The 15242-nt window shown below is 48.1% G+C and overlaps 1 protein-coding gene across 13 annotated transcripts in view; it reads left to right on the plus strand.

The window, feature by feature from the left end:
• Positions 1 to 12045, plus strand: part of Usp49 (ubiquitin specific peptidase 49) — a 70559-nt gene extending 58514 nt beyond the window's left edge. For 11 of the 13 annotated variants that reach the window (XM_059244028.1, XM_059244023.1, XM_059244029.1 and 8 more), the window contains 6 exons: positions 1041 to 2415; positions 3759 to 3963; positions 9963 to 10071; positions 10564 to 10618; positions 10701 to 10769; positions 11652 to 12045. In XM_059244028.1, coding sequence (XP_059100011.1) covers positions 1069 to 2415; positions 3759 to 3963; positions 9963 to 10071; positions 10564 to 10618; positions 10701 to 10769; positions 11652 to 11957 — 2091 coding nt within the window. In that variant the 5' untranslated portion in view covers positions 1041 to 1068 and the 3' untranslated portion in view covers positions 11958 to 12045. Of the gene's footprint in view, positions 1 to 1040; positions 2416 to 3758; positions 3964 to 9962; positions 10072 to 10563; positions 10770 to 11651 lie in introns of all 13 variants that reach the window. The other 2 variants (XM_059244032.1, XM_059244033.1) reach the window with 2 other exon arrangements.
• Positions 12046 to 15242: the final 3197 nt, after the last annotated feature.

The raw sequence follows: 15242 nt of genomic DNA on the forward strand, positions 1-15242 counted from the left end.
TCCCCAAGACAGGGTTTCTCTGTGTAGTTCTGGCTTTCCTAGAACTCACTCTGCAGACCAGGCTGTCCTCAAACTCAGAGATTCACTTGTCTCTGCCTCCCCAGTGTGGGGACCAAAGGTGTACAACGCCACCATTGGCACCTTTAGGGTATTTTTAATCCTGGGAAAACTTAAGGTTTCCAAAGAATAAGACATTTTTAAAATATTCGTTCAGCTTAATTCCCTTGGAGAAGTTGCCTACTATATTTCCTTTATGAAGAGCATTAAAAAGCAACATTAAAAGCCAGACAGACATGGTGCACACCGGTGATCCCTGTACTGGGGGTGCAGCGAAGGTAGATCTCTGTGAGTTCCAGGCCAGCCAGGGTACATAGTGAGACACTGTCTCAAAACCAAACAAACAACAGACACAAACAACAACAACAAAAAGACAATGTTAGAGATCAGTTATCCTAACACTTGTTTGCTGGGGCAGGAGGATTACCACCAATTTGGGCCAGCCTGGGCTACAGAGTAAGTCTCAAAATGGAAGGGCAGCAAGCTTGCTTCTGTTTTCTTGTTTTTCGTGTCTGTGTCTTTAGCTTGAACACTGTGGTCCCAATAGCCATACCTCCTCCTGTCCTGTCAGATTCATTTGTGTATTGACTCTTCAGTAAAGATGTGAGACTTTTGCCATTCTTTACAAAAATGTGTTCTCTTCAGAAAGGCCAGCTTCTAAAACGGTACTTAAATTGAGGCTCAGGCTCTGCCTCCTTAGGTGTCATCTGACTTTGTTTTTCTTATCTTTTCCCTTATTCTGTACCTTTGCTTTGAAATACACTGAAATTGACCTAAGGTTGTCGGGTTGGTTTTGTTTTGAGGCTTCTATGTCTCTCCTAGTGGTACTTGAAATACCACTTTCGACTTTCAAAAGAACAGATTTTGAATTAAAAACTAATAAGTCTTGCACAGAAATGCCAATTGCAACCCTTTATTCTAGGAAAATATTTTGCTGAAATTCTGCTTCTTTTTTTTCCTTTTGGGGGGCTTCGTGATGCCAGATTAAGAGAGTGGCGACTGTGCTAAAACATGGATAGATGCAAACATGTAGGGCGGTTACGGCTCGCCCAGGACCACTCCATCCTGAACCCTCAGAAATGGTGCTGTCTGGAGTGCTCCACCACAGAGTCTGCATGGGCCTGCCTCAAGTGCTCCCACGTGGCCTGCGGCCGCTACATTGAAGACCATGCATTGAAACACTTTGAAGAGACCGGACACCCGCTGGCCATGGAGGTCCGGGATCTCTACGTGTTCTGCTACCTGTGCAAGGACTACGTGCTCAATGACAACCCCGAGGGGGACCTGAAGCTGCTGAGAAGCTCCCTCCTGGCGGTTCAAGGCCAGAAGCAGGACCAGCCCGCGAGGCGTGGGCGGACGCTGCGGTCCACAGCTGCAGGCGAGGACGTGGTCCCGCCGCAGCGCACTCCTCAGGGACAGCCGCAGATGCTCACGGCTCTGTGGTACCGGCGCCAGCGCTTGCTGGCCAAGACGCTGCGGCTGTGGTTCGAGAAGAGCTCCCGGGGCCGCGCGCAGCTGGAGCAGCGGCGGCGGGAGGAGGCACTGGAGCGCAAGAAGGAAGCGGCGCGGCAGCGGAGGCGCGAGGTCAAGCGGCGGCTGCTGGAGGAGCTGGCCAGCGCGCCGCCCCGGAAGAGTGCGCGCCTGCTCCTGCACGCGCCCGGACCCGTGGCCGTGCGCCCAGCTACCCTCGCTACCTCCCGGCGCGCGCCCGCCGCTGCCCTCAAGCCGCGCCGTCAGCCGGCGGTGGCCCCGGGTGTCACCGGCCTACGCAACTTAGGCAACACCTGCTACATGAACTCCATCCTCCAGGTGCTCAGCCACCTCCAGAAGTTCCGGGAATGTTTCCTTAACCTCGACCCTTCCACCTCCGAACATCTGTTTCCCCAAGCAGCCAATGGGAAGGCTCAGCTCTCTGGCAGGCCAGTCAGCAGCTCTGCTGCCGAGTTGTCGGTAAGGAGCGACCGGGCCCAGGGGTGTGAACCTCAGGGCCTCTGCTGGAACAGCGGAGCCTCCATCAGCAGGAGCCTGGAGCTCATTCAGAACAAGGAACCCAGCTCAAAGCACATTTCCCTCTGCCACGAACTGCACACCCTCTTCCGAGTCATGTGGTCTGGGAAGTGGGCGCTGGTGTCGCCCTTTGCCATGCTTCACTCGGTATGGAGCCTCATTCCCGCCTTCCGTGGCTACGACCAGCAGGACGCACAGGAATTTCTCTGCGAGCTGCTGCACAAGGTGCAGCAGGAACTTGAGTCTGAGGGCTCCACGCGCCGGATCCTCATCCCCTTCTCCCAGAGGAAGCTCACCAAACAGGTCTTAAAGGTGGTGAACACCATATTTCACGGGCAGCTGCTCAGTCAGGTAGGTGTGTACCTACCCAAAGCAAGGTGGGAAGCTTGGGTGGTAGTTTGGGCGTCCAGATCCCTGGACTAATTGGTATTTTCTGTGACTCTGCGTGTTTCACAATGGTTGCTTGTACCTGACACTGTACACTGGTGATCATGTAGGTGAACTTGGGTGTTCTCTCTGTCCAGATCTTTAATCAGTCCAGTTTACAAAACTGAACAGTTTGTGTAGAACACTGCTTCCAAAGTCGTTTGTAAGAGCCATCCCTTTTATTTTAAGGAGTAGTTGGGAGTATGCCTCAGACCAAGCGAGCCTCCTTACCGCTGCCCATAACTCTCCCCACCCCCCAAAGTATGGTCCCCAGTCGCCCAGTGTGCTTTAACTGTGCAGCTGAGGATGCTAGTAAACTTCCGGTCCTCCTGCCTCAACCTTTCCAGTGCCTGATTCCAGACTCTATGTCCTGAGTACCTTTCAATCTCACGATCAAGACCATGTCAAGACCTGAGCAAGGATTCCCAAGCCTCATAAAAATATGCACAGAGAGAATTTGTGTAGATTTTTAAAAATAAAGAGTGGACAACATGGGAGACTTGGGGAAAGCCTCTACACTGAGTTGCAGAGATTTTGTGCCTCGGTTATTAAGATTGTGAAGACTGATGAGTAGGCTAGGAAGGGAAACTGAGGCCTCTCTCCCGCCTTTCTGCATGTGGAACAGCATCCAGGAATATTATGGTAGAGAGTAAGTCTAACCATTTTGAGGCGCTGAGGACGGGATGCTGTAGGTGTGACGGTGACATGTGTCATCACTCCAGCACTTGAGAGGCTGAGGCAAGAGAAACCAGAGTTCAAGGCCACCTGGGCTATGTAATGAGTTCTAGGCCAGCAGGGAATACCCAATGAGACTCTGTGTCAAAGGAAAATCAAAGTAAGAACAAGGGGGCGGGGAAAGGGAGGGAGGGAGGGAGAAAGGAGGAGGAAAAAGAGGGCTTTGCTGCATAGAGGGACCCAGTGAAGAGGAAGTTGAGTGTGAACAAAGCAGACAGACGAGCCAGTTCTCAGCCAGTTCCTGAGTGCCCCCAGGTAACTGGCTGTCTCCACTGAGGCAGCATTCATTGGAGAGAGGGGAAGAAGAAAGCAAGGGTGGCCTGTGCTTCCTCAGTTACAACCAGGTAGTTACAGCATGCTTAGAAATGTAGCCATGCATAATAAGCTCCAGTGCCTTTAGTAAAGTGATTTAAGTTCTCATTAACCTTTTTGGGGGAAGTGGTTGGTCAATTTATATGTCTTCTCTAAAACAAGCACAGTTGTATGTGGGAAGCATGAAAACTATAATCTGCAAACCAATCTTGTCATTCCAGGTTACATGTGTGTCATGCAATTATAAATCCAATACCATTGAGCCCTTTTGGGATCTGTCCCTGGAATTCCCTGAACGCTACCACTGCATAGAGAAGGGGTTTGTCCCTTTGAATCAGACAGAGTGCCTGCTCACTGAGATGCTGGCCAAGTTTACGGAGACAGAGGCCCTGGAGGGGAGAATCTACGCTTGTGACCAGTGTAACAGTGAGTGCTGCTCGGAGAGGGGGCGGGGATTGCAACTGGAACTCAATCTAAGGAGCTGCCTTTGACCCTTTAGTCAGAAGAAACATGAGACACTAAGTGGGTCTAAACCTTCTTTTTGAGATCTTTTTCTCAGAGTCTCTGTAAGAACTAATATGGACTTTACATATTAAAGCAGACCTGGGCCAGTGAGACCGCTCAGTGAGTGAAGGTGTTTGCCACACAAGCCTGGCGATCGGAGTTCACTCCTTAGAACCTACCCGGAGGTGGGTAGAGAGAACTGACTGCCGCAGCACACACATCTACACACACACACTTGGTCACATTGAAAACAATGGCATGGTGGGGTGTGCCTTTAATCCCAGCACTCGGGAGGCAGAAGCAGGCAGATCTCTGTGAGTTCAAGGCCAGCCTGGTCAACAGAGCGAGTTCCAGGACAGGCACCAAAAAGAATTGTGCCTCCTTTGACCCTTCTGACTGACCTTAGTTATCTGGGAAGTGTGCGAAAGTGGTCTCTGAAAGAGGGCTGTGAGAGCATTGGCATTTAGTGTCATAACGCTTCGGGGTCCTGGGCACACATGTAGTCCGACAGCTCTTATGTAGTCTAAATTCAGGTCATATACCCCATTTGAGTGCTGTAGGGTGAGAAAGTATGTTTTTGTACTGAGTCTGGAGATTTAAAGTCTGTCAAAACTCATGCTAAAAAATGATATGATGGGGCTGGGGAGACTTGTCAGTTGTAAAGGGTTTTCTTTGCAAGCAAGTGGGAACTGAGGTGGAGCCCCATAGCATAGGCAAAAAGAGTCTGGTGTGGCGGTGTGTGCTTTACACCCATCACTAAACAAGAAGATCCTGGAAATCCCTGAGGCTCAAGGCACCAGCCTAGCCTACTTAGCAAGTTCCAGGCCAGGGAGAGCCCTCGTCTCAACAAGAACAGCAACCGAAGCCCCCAGGACAGCCCCTGAAGAGTGACAGCCACAGTGTTTGCTGGCCTCCACAGGCACGTGTGCACAAACATCCCCGACCGCACGGCACACACAGACCAAAGAGCTGGGCTGCCAAGACGGCTCAGCAGGCCCTACATGGTTGACAAAAAGAACAGCCTCACACAAGTTATCATGTGACCTACACACACACACACACACACACACACACACACACACACACACACTGTAAGTAAATAGATAAGGAAATAAATGTGATTTTTGGGGTGGGGGGCGGTTTCAAGACAGGGTTTCTCTGTGTAGTTTTGGTGCCTGTCCTGGATCTCGCTCTGTAGCCCAGGCTGGCCTTGAACTCACAGAGATCCGCCTGGCTCTGCCTCCCGAGTGCTAGGATTAAAGGTGTGCGCCACCACCCGGCTCAATAAATGTGACTTTTAAGATATTGGTGCACATAGCCAATGCAGCGTGTCTTCTGGCCCTTGATGAGTGGCAGCTGCATGGGTAGTTTCCATTTTTTTCTTCACATGCTTGCAGAGTTTGCATTTCAGAGAAAGTCACAAAGAAGGGTCTGTGTCGTTGATGTAATTTTAATGGGGTCTCTTCCTGGGTGGTTACGTGGGCAACCCGTGCAGGCCCTTCTGTCACCACACTGACATGTAGTGCTTCTGCTAGCCCAGCATGCAGAGACAGAAGTGCAGCAAATGGATGGACGCGCGTGTCTGGGGCGGTGTTAAAGACGATCCATCTGACGTCTGTCTGCTTGTGTGTACACCTGTGTACCGTGTGCATGCCTGATGCTGTGAGAAGTCAGAAGAGGACTTCAAATCTCATCCAATTGCTTGGGAGCTGACATGTGGGCCTTGGGACCCCACCCTGATTGTCTCGGAGGAGCAGCCAGTATTCTGAATGCTGAGCAATGTCTCCAACTCTAGTGTCTGGATTTTATGGCATATAAAGCTTTAGAAATGAACAAATACAAAATTATGGGTTATATAATTGTTAATCCCACCGATCGAGAATAAGACCATTACCACAGTTTAAAGCCAAATTTGAAGCAAGCTGGCCAGGCGTATGGGCTCTGGTCAGGTCCATACCCAGGTTCCTGGGAAATGGCCCAGAATCACAGTTTGCAGTAGCTTAAGAAGGAAAACCCATAATTCATTGCATCTCCCATCAGGTCCAATCAGGGGCAAGCATGCTTCCTGACATATTTCCTGCCTGTGAACCTCCTGCCCGCATGTGATCAAGCACATTTGGTGCAGCTAGGTCAAACAAACTTGTTTAAGGGCGTGAAAACATGTGGCTTGTTAACTCCCATAAACAATAACCTCCAGCATTTCAGGAACTATCTGTTCTTGGGCAAGGGGCTTGCAGATCAGAGACATTTTTGTTTCATGGATCTCTAAGGCACAGTAATTAAAACTTAAAATGTAACTTTGGCTCCCATACAATGACCTAGATATCAGTTTACTACTATATAATAATAGTTTAGAGATATGCTGGGGGTTTTTTTTCGTGGGAGAGGGTTCATTTTCTGTGTTTTTGCTCTTGTTTTTTTTTCTTTTTTCTTTTCTTTTTTTTTTAAAAAAAGATTTAGCTATTTATTATATATACATATTCTGTCTGCATGTACACCTGCAGGCAGAAGAGGGCGCCAGATCTCATTACAGACGGCTGTGAGCCACCATGTGGTTGCTGGGAATTGAACTCAGGACCTCTGGAAGAACAGTCAGTGCTCATCTCTCCAGCCCCTGTTTTTTTCTTATTTGTTTGAAACAGGGTCTATTATATAGCCCTGGCTGTCCTGAAACTCCACTATGTAGACCAGGCTGGCCTCAAACTCAGGGATCTATCCGCCTGCCTCTGCCTGCCGAATGCTGTCATTAGAGGTGTGTACCACCACACCTGGCCAAAGCTTTTTACCTAAAAGAACAAAGGGGCAGTAACAACTTTGTATCATTCTTGGATGTGACAGATTAGGCGGGAAACACTCAGTTTTTTTCAGGAAGTCATTGTTTTCTGGGTTAGTCTGGATTAGGGTTTCTCTATGCCTAATGCAGAAGAATGGCTTCAGCAGGCATGAACTACGTGCTTGTGAAGTGTAAGGATTGTCACTCTTCCTCCTCTCTGGATCTTACCGGAACTAAATGGAGACAAAACTGCTCCATCCCAACTGAGTCAGGAATCTTTTTTCTTTGTGAACTTTCATTTAAGGAAACAAAGACAGTCTACACTGTGTTCATCTTAGCTCCAGTACTCCCTCTGCTGTGGATTGTGGTCATTGCCCGTTTCCTAAGCAGAGCTACAGTCCTTTTCAAGGGTCTGGTTGTCAAGAATGGAAAAGCTGGGCAACGTCCCTCTCTCTGTGCATCTTTGCATAGCCCACAAGTCATGACTGCATCATTGGTCAAGGTCCTCCAGCAACACACACACACTCTGTGTGTGTTATCACACAGGGCTGTTTTCACAAGTTCTACAAACAGAATTTGAAATCAGATGTCATGCTTTCTACTCTGAGCCTTCAGAGCAACAGCCTAGAGACAAGCAGCAGGCCCCCTGCTGGACCACAAACTTTGTGTTCCAGTCTGTTCACTTCTAACGGATCAGTAAGTGCTTACAGAGGCCTCTGATTCAGAGACTGATTCCCATTGTCTATTTTCTAAGGATTTAGGGCTCCATTGCACTTATAAGTCTATAGTTTAGAAACAAAGTTAGTCAGCATTTGTTCTTTTGGACTAGAGCAGTGGTTCTCAGCCTTCCTAATGCTGTGACCCTTCAATACAGTTCCTCATGTTGTGATGACCCAACTATAACATTATTTCATTGCTACTTCATAACTGTAATTTTGCTACTGTACTGTAAATATCTGTGTTTTCCAATGGTCTTTGGCGACCCCTGTGAAAGGGTCATTTGACCTCTATGGGGTCATGACCCAGAGGTTGGGAACCAACCACTGGACTAGATGACCTTGGCTATCTTCCCGCCTTGTTTATAAGAAACACACACTTCAGGGGCAGGAGAGGTGGCTCAGAGGTTAAGAGCACTGGCTGCTCTTTCAGAGGTCCTGAGTTCAATTCCCAGCAACCACATGGTGGCTCACAGCCATCTGTAATGAGATCTGGTGCCCTCTTCTGGTGTGCAGGCGTACATGCAGGTAGAACACTGTATACAAAATAAATAAATATTAAAAAGAGAGAGAGACAGAGAGAGAGAGAGAGAGAGAGAGAGAGAGAGAGAGAGAGAGAGAGAGGAGAGGAGAGAAGAGAAGAAACACATTTCAGCCAGGCAGTGATGGTGCATGCTTTTAATCCCAGCAGGCAGGTGGATCTCTGAGTTTAAGGCCAGCCTGGTCTACAGAATATGTGTTACACAGAGAAACCCTGTCTCAGAAAAAAAGGGAGAAAGAAAGAGAAACACTTTTCAAAAACTATGGCATAAACACAGAACTGCTGCCCTGGTTAGCTTTCTGTTGCTGTGATAAACACTGTGACCAGAAGCAACTTGGGAGGAAAGGCTTTATTTTAGCTTTCGGGTTATATACAGCCCATCATCAAGGAAGTCAGGGGAGGAACTCAAGGTTAGAGCTTGAAGCAGAAACCCTGGAGGAAATCTGCTTCTCGGCTTGTTCCCAGCTCCAATCCGCCACCTTTCTTATACCGCTAGGCACAGTTGCCCATGGGGAGTGCACCCACAGCAGGCTGTGCTCGCCTACATCAATCAACAGTCATAGACATTCCACACAGACATGCTCACAGGCCAACCTGATGTAAGCAGTTCTTCAATTAGGAGTCCCTCTTCCCAGGTGTATCAAGGTGATAACCAAAATTAGCCATCACGATTACCAAAGTTTTTTTTTTTAAGGTTTGTATATGCCATAAGCAAAACATATTGGGGAAAAAAAAACTGCTCTCATGTTCTGTCCTTTAGTAATCATAATTTATTATCTTTTTTCGAAGCCTTAAATATGGAACATTCAAAACAAAACAGAGAGCTGAGGCTCTGAGTTTTGAGTAACTTATTCATTTGGCCTACTGATAGTTAGGAGCAGGAAGTGCAGCGAGACCTAACTGGTGAGAAGAGAAAGCCTTTTAAACATAACGTGCAGCTAATGTAAGTATAGGAGTGGAAAGTATAGAACCCCGGTGTACTCAACTCTGTGTTCACTGTGGTGGCAGCCATCTATTATATTCCATCCAAAAACTCATGACACCTGCAATATGCTATCCTGAACCCATATCACTTCTGGAAGCTGCTGACAGCAAAAATTTGAAAGCAGATGTATCAGGAACGGTTTGGCTGCTTTTAAGAGCCCAATAGCAGTGACTGTCATTTAAAAAGTCTGGAGGACACCCCAATGTAGCTAGAGTTTTCCTGCCTGGCCCACAGTCAGGACAAATCTTTCTCACCTGCCAGTCCCACAGCCGCTCAGACCTGACCAAGTAAACACAGAGACTTATATTGGTTACAAACTGTATGGCCATGGCAGGCTTCTTGCTAACTGTTCTTACAGCTTAAATTAATCCATTTCCATTAATCTATACCTTGCCACGTGGCTTGTGGCTTACCAGCATCTTCACATGCTGTTTGTCATGGTGGCGGCTGGCAGTGTCTCTCTGACTCAGCCTTCCACTTCCCAGCTTTATTCTCCTTCTTGTCCCACCTGTACTTCCTGCCTGGCCACTGGCCAATCAGTGATTTATTTACTGACCAATCGCAACACACTTGACAAACAGACCATCCCACAGCACCCCAAGGCTAGCATGTGGCTCCCTGGTCATGGGGAATGCAGGCTCCTACTGTTTGACTATGCGGTGCAAAGCTCCCATCCTCAGGTACCTCAGGTCCCATCACTCCTTTCATCTTAGCCACAACTCCAGAGCCGCCGCATTCAGGCCTGTGAAGCTGGGAAATGCAAGACGTATTTGGGATGTGTCCCATTATTACCATAAATAAAACTGAGGTCGAAGTTTTGAAAGCTAAGGAGAATGTCTACTGAGTGGTCAGTAACTGGTTGATGCTCCTCACTGCCTATGTCTTATACCTTTCCAAACGACACAGGCAAACGACGAAAATCTAACCCCAAACCCCTTGTTCTGAGTGAAGCCCGAAAGCAGTTAATGATCTACAGACTACCTCAGGTCCTCCGGCTGCACCTTAAAAGGTTCAGGTGAGCTTTGGGATGAGCTTCCTGGAGGGCTTGGGGAGGACAGATGCCCTTTTTTGGTGTGGGAAGGAGAATCCTGTTCCTGTGGGGCCTTGCACTTGCTGTTGAGAGTCAATGGTTCTTGTCCAGTAAGAAGAGCTGATGTTGGAGCCAGCAGCCTGGGCTTCGGCTCTCTTGCCCTGTTTTCATTTCTAGTGTGCACCTAATGTCTGCTAATACTCTCCTCGCCTTGTTTGGGCTTATGCAAGTTCATCCCGAGGATTCAGTATAAAATAACAGTGAAAGGGGCAAGCAACAGACTATACAGAGGCCATGCCTGAACTGTTTCTTTAGGGGTTTGTAGGTTCAAATACTCCATGGAACTTTCACAGCAGATATACACATGGATTTTGATTAGCCGGGGGCAAAAGCAAAAACAAAAGCTATTTTCTTAGCTCCCTGTTTAACTAGCTTATACCAGTCTGAATGAGTAAGAAATTCATTTCCACGTTCTAGGTGGTCTGGCCGTAATCATCGCGAGAAGATTGGGGTCCATGTCGTCTTTGACCAGGTATTAACCATGGAACCTTACTGCTGCAGGGACATGCTCTCCTCTCTTGACAAAGAGACCTTTGCCTATGATCTCTCCGCAGTGGTCATGCATCACGGGAAAGGGTTTGGCTCAGGACACTACACAGCCTATTGCTACAACACAGAGGGAGGTGCGTGCCTTTACTCTGGGGGTCGGGACATGGAAAGGGGGTTTGCTCACACCTTACTGCTTTTCATTATCTCCAGCCCCCTGGGTCAGCTAGGGACAGATTACAGACATTAAAGTTCAGTGAGAAGCGTTATGAAAGTTGGAGCTTTGGTAAGAATGTAAGGTTATGCTAGGACTGAACAGAACGACCCATATCAAAGTACTTAGATCCAGTGCTAGAGATTATCACAGTATCATCAGTAGTGTTGATTATTGATGGCATTACTATGGCTATGGTAATGATAATTCTGCAGACCTCAGCTTCCTTCTGGGTCATGCAGAAATAATGGGGCCTTTGTGACTTCCTGGTGGTGTTATAAATCTCTGGCCTCACTCAAATAACTCTGAGGACATTTGGGGCACTTTCTGAGTCCTCATTAGCTCCCTTACCTTGAGGAGTGTGGGTATCAAGGGCCCTCCAAAGGAACTTCAGCCTTACCCCAGGGCAGTCTCCAGCTGCTGCACGGATACAGATGGGCTGTAAGTAGGTTTTCAGCAGCCCATGCCTATAAACAAGTACTGTTGTCAATCCCCTCCACTTCCCGTTCTCTCCCCCTCTTCCTCTGCTTAGTCTAAATTATCCTGGCTGTCTCTGTGGAGGCTTTAGGAGACAATAAAAAGGCATAAAGGAAACAAGGACAGAAGATTGGTCAGTCAATACTGTAGGCAAGAGTCTTTGTGGTGGTATTTGGTGGGATGAAAGCCAGAGGTTATGGGGAGCACGGTGTCATTCACTTGTAATCAGAAGGTGGCTCCGTCCCCACTGTCCCCTTCCCATCTCCTGGTTGCACTTGTCTAGAAATGTAAACTAGGTGGTCATTTTCTCTCTCCTTTGGCTTCCTAGGTTTCTGGGTCCACTGCAATGACTCAAAGCTGGATGTATGCAGTGTCGAGGAAGTGTGCAAAACCCAGGCCTACATCCTTTTTTACACTCGAAGAACAGTTCAGGGCAGTGCAAGACTTTCAGAACCCCAACTCCGAGCTCAGGTGCAGTCGAGCAGCAAGGACGAAGGCAGAACGTACACATTCCCTTGACTGGGAGGCATGCATCCAAATGTCCTTACATTTTTCCTCGTGGGTAAGAAGGCTTGCCGTAGTAACAGGTTACTGGGTTTGCCTCACTGGGCCTAGAGGAGACAATGCCAGGTGATTCCTGCCCTGTCAAAAAGTTGGTAGTCACTGTCTTTTGAAAACATTTGGAAATTCCCTCCTTTCATAAAACAAATCTAAAGGAGTAACTTCTATGAAGATTCTTTTGTCAGTTGCTTCTGGATAATAGAGGGACCCGGGGTGGGGGCAGGGGAAGGAAGGGGTCAAGTGATCATCCAGCCAGGAGAGCAGCCATGAATGTCTTCTCTCTGTCACAAGTCCCCACTACTCAGAACCTCCCTGCAGCACTGCAGAGTACATGAGGAGGCCCCAGGCTGACAGCCGGTGGGAAGGATTGGTTCCGAAGTGGAAGATAAAGTCACAGGATTTATTCGCACAAAAGCGGTAACCATCAGGGATACAGCTTGCAAGCTTCCTTTTTTAGGAGAGAAAAGTTGGAGAGTGGAGTGAGGGGCATGGAGCAGATTTCCCCATGGCAAATAGGAAGAAGGCTTTCAGAGCTAGGCTTCTCCCAAGCGGCTGCTCTCATCTCCTCACTCTGCACTGGTGAGAAGAGGAGGCGTGAGCCGTCCCTTCCCATTGAAGAGGCAGTCATAGGAGGAGGCATAAGCCAGTGCATGGTTGGTCTGTGCATGTTAAGCCATGGATGCTCCTGACTCCCCGAGTCCTGTAGCAGGAGCCTGGCTCAGGTCTGGAGCCAGCATATGGTTTTGTCCAGATTGGTCTTTGGGTCAGTGGTCAGAAGCCTTCTCAGAATTCAGTGAAGGTGAATGGGGGTTGTCCCAATGCCTGCTGCCCCTAGGGTCTCCTCTGTGCTCTCCTGCACCTAAAACATTGGTGCTCACAGGTTTGGGAGCTTTCGCTTCCCTAGGGACTGACTGTGTGTCTAGCTCTTGCTCGTAACCCTTGCCTGTTCTCTTCCCACCCTGCTACTTATTCTTGCCTGCTGCTCTGGCCACCTGCCCTCAGTCTACGAGGGTACAGTGAGACTCCTTGTACTCTGCTAGTAGTAAAAACACCTCTTTCAAATTCGCTCCATTTCTAAATGGAGTTGGAGTGTCCAGACAGAGGCACTACAGACCCTCATTCTCTTGTAGTGGCCTCTGCAGTGCCCACAGCCTCTCCCGTGAATAAGTAGCTGGTGTTCATGTGGTACAGTTGTCACTTGAAGGGAGCAGACAGGGAGGGAGTTGAAGGGGTGGGGACAGGGGCAGTGAGGCTGAAGGAGGCACGGTTTCCCAGGCACGTCTGTAGCCTCTCCTGCTGCCCTCCTCTGAGATGAGCTCTCCCTCCGGCAGGCCTGCCAGACATCACTGAGACATAGAAAAAATCAGACAGAAAATGGCTCCCCTGACAGGGATGGTGTGGCTAGATTTAAACTTGCTTTTTTACAACACTGTGAGGTTTCTGTACTTAGCTTTTATTTGGAAGCGATAATGTATGGCATTTTTGTGCTGTTTGGTTTTTACTGTCTACTGCGGGCTATTTTGTGAGCTTTGCGTGGCCTGCTCCTCTCCTGGACACTGTTTTAAAGTGTCCCGGTTGCCCACGCTGCCTGAGGTTGATATAAAGCTGTACCCTGAGGTCCACATTACCAAGATGCATGATGGTGATGATTTATTACCATGGTAGGAAAGCCCATTCAAAAACAAAGACAAGTGTGCTGGTACACCCCTGGGAGGCCAGCACTTGCTAGGCTGAGGCAGGAGGATTATGAGTTTGAGGCTACATTGTGAGACCCTGTCTGAAAAACAAGAATAACAAACCATTGAGAGTGAAAAAGGAAACAAGACTGGATTGCAGCTCCTCTTAAACCCTGTGTTGTTTACTCTAGAAACAAAGAGAACTTGGAGGCAGAGAGTGCATAGCTGTCTGTCCAGAGGGGAAAACATTAATCAATAGAAACACTTAAAGGAAAATTAGAAGGTTCTAATTGATTTTTTAAAAAAGGTCTTATGGCAACTATCAGCAAGACTGGTAAGCAAGTTAGGGACTTTATAAAATAAATGTTTGGCTGACCTGAACACCCACATGAGATTAATGAAATCACTTCAAATGGGTTGCCCTGAAACCAGCTGTGTCCACTGAACCACCCTCCTGAAGGTGCCACTGCAGCCACAGCCGCCACCTTAGGCCCCAGAGGCAGCAGCATGAGTTAGGGAGTTGGTGCTTCAGGAGGTCTCTGTTGCAGAAGCACTGTGCACTGTGTCTGGGCTGCTGTGCTGTGCGGTCTTCTGCCTCTGGTGTCTGCATAGCCAAAGCAGAGGGCTGTGTCAGTTACATCACACTGAAACATTCTAAAGAGAACAGATAGACCTTGACTAGCTGGCTCCAGGTCAAATGCCAGGTGCTGCTCTCCCAGCAGCAGTCTCTCTGTGAACCCTTTCTAATTGGCTGGTGTGTTTACTTACCACTATAGCCGGCCAAGATGAATACACCCCAGCCCTCAAAAACGATTTCTTACCTCAGTCTAGCCTGGCCCTCGTGCTTGTGGCTGCCTCTAAGAGCAGCGCCCATGCTAATGCAGAAGTAGCAGGGATACCTTTGGCAGCCAGAAACTGCAGCTCTCATCAAATGGCAGGCAGAGCTCTTGCCAGCTTTAACCAGCCCCTCTGGCTGAAATGGGAGGGCAGTGCCACATGGTGAAGAACTTCTAGATGTCTCTCAAAATGTCATGAATAAAATTGGAAACTGTACAAGTGCTCATGCGTCCTATGGACTCAACAGCAGAGTTTATTTTTGTTCACAATGTACGAGTTCCCTGCTCTGGCTCTGCCTTCAGCTCCATCCACATTCAGGGGAAGAACCAATGAGGTGGACTGGTTGGCAGTGTCCAGAGTAAGCTGTGAGGTGGTTGACAGTAGTGCAGAATGAAAACTTGGGGCTGGGGGGTGGGGGTGGGGGGCAAGGGAGATCTGAAATTTGTTTTACTGATAAAGCTTTGTAAACTAATTTTATACAATTCATAAAATTTGGTGCCTTGTACTTAATTATGGTTTGCATGCGATTGACAAGTTAAGGGGAAGGGTTCCTTTTGTTATGTCAAGTGGCAGATGGCTCTGTAGTGTTTAAAGGATATGTGCTATCAGATTTTATAGAACATTCTAATCTCTTGTGTACAAATGCAAATTGTTCTTACCAGCAAGTTCTAGAGTTTCACTGTCCATGACTGTATTTGTAATCATCCATCAAATGGCTGTCTTTCAAGGCAACCAACATATACTGTTGTTGTTCTTTGCCTCTTGTATATGCCAAACATTAATGCTAGCCTTTTCTGGAAGGTGACCCTTTCCTGAATGTGTCTCACATCCCTATCTGGGGTTGC

Source organism: Peromyscus eremicus, chromosome 16_21 (assembly GCF_949786415.1).
Source record: "Peromyscus eremicus chromosome 16_21, PerEre_H2_v1, whole genome shotgun sequence".
NCBI lineage: Eukaryota > Metazoa > Chordata > Mammalia > Rodentia > Cricetidae > Peromyscus > Peromyscus eremicus.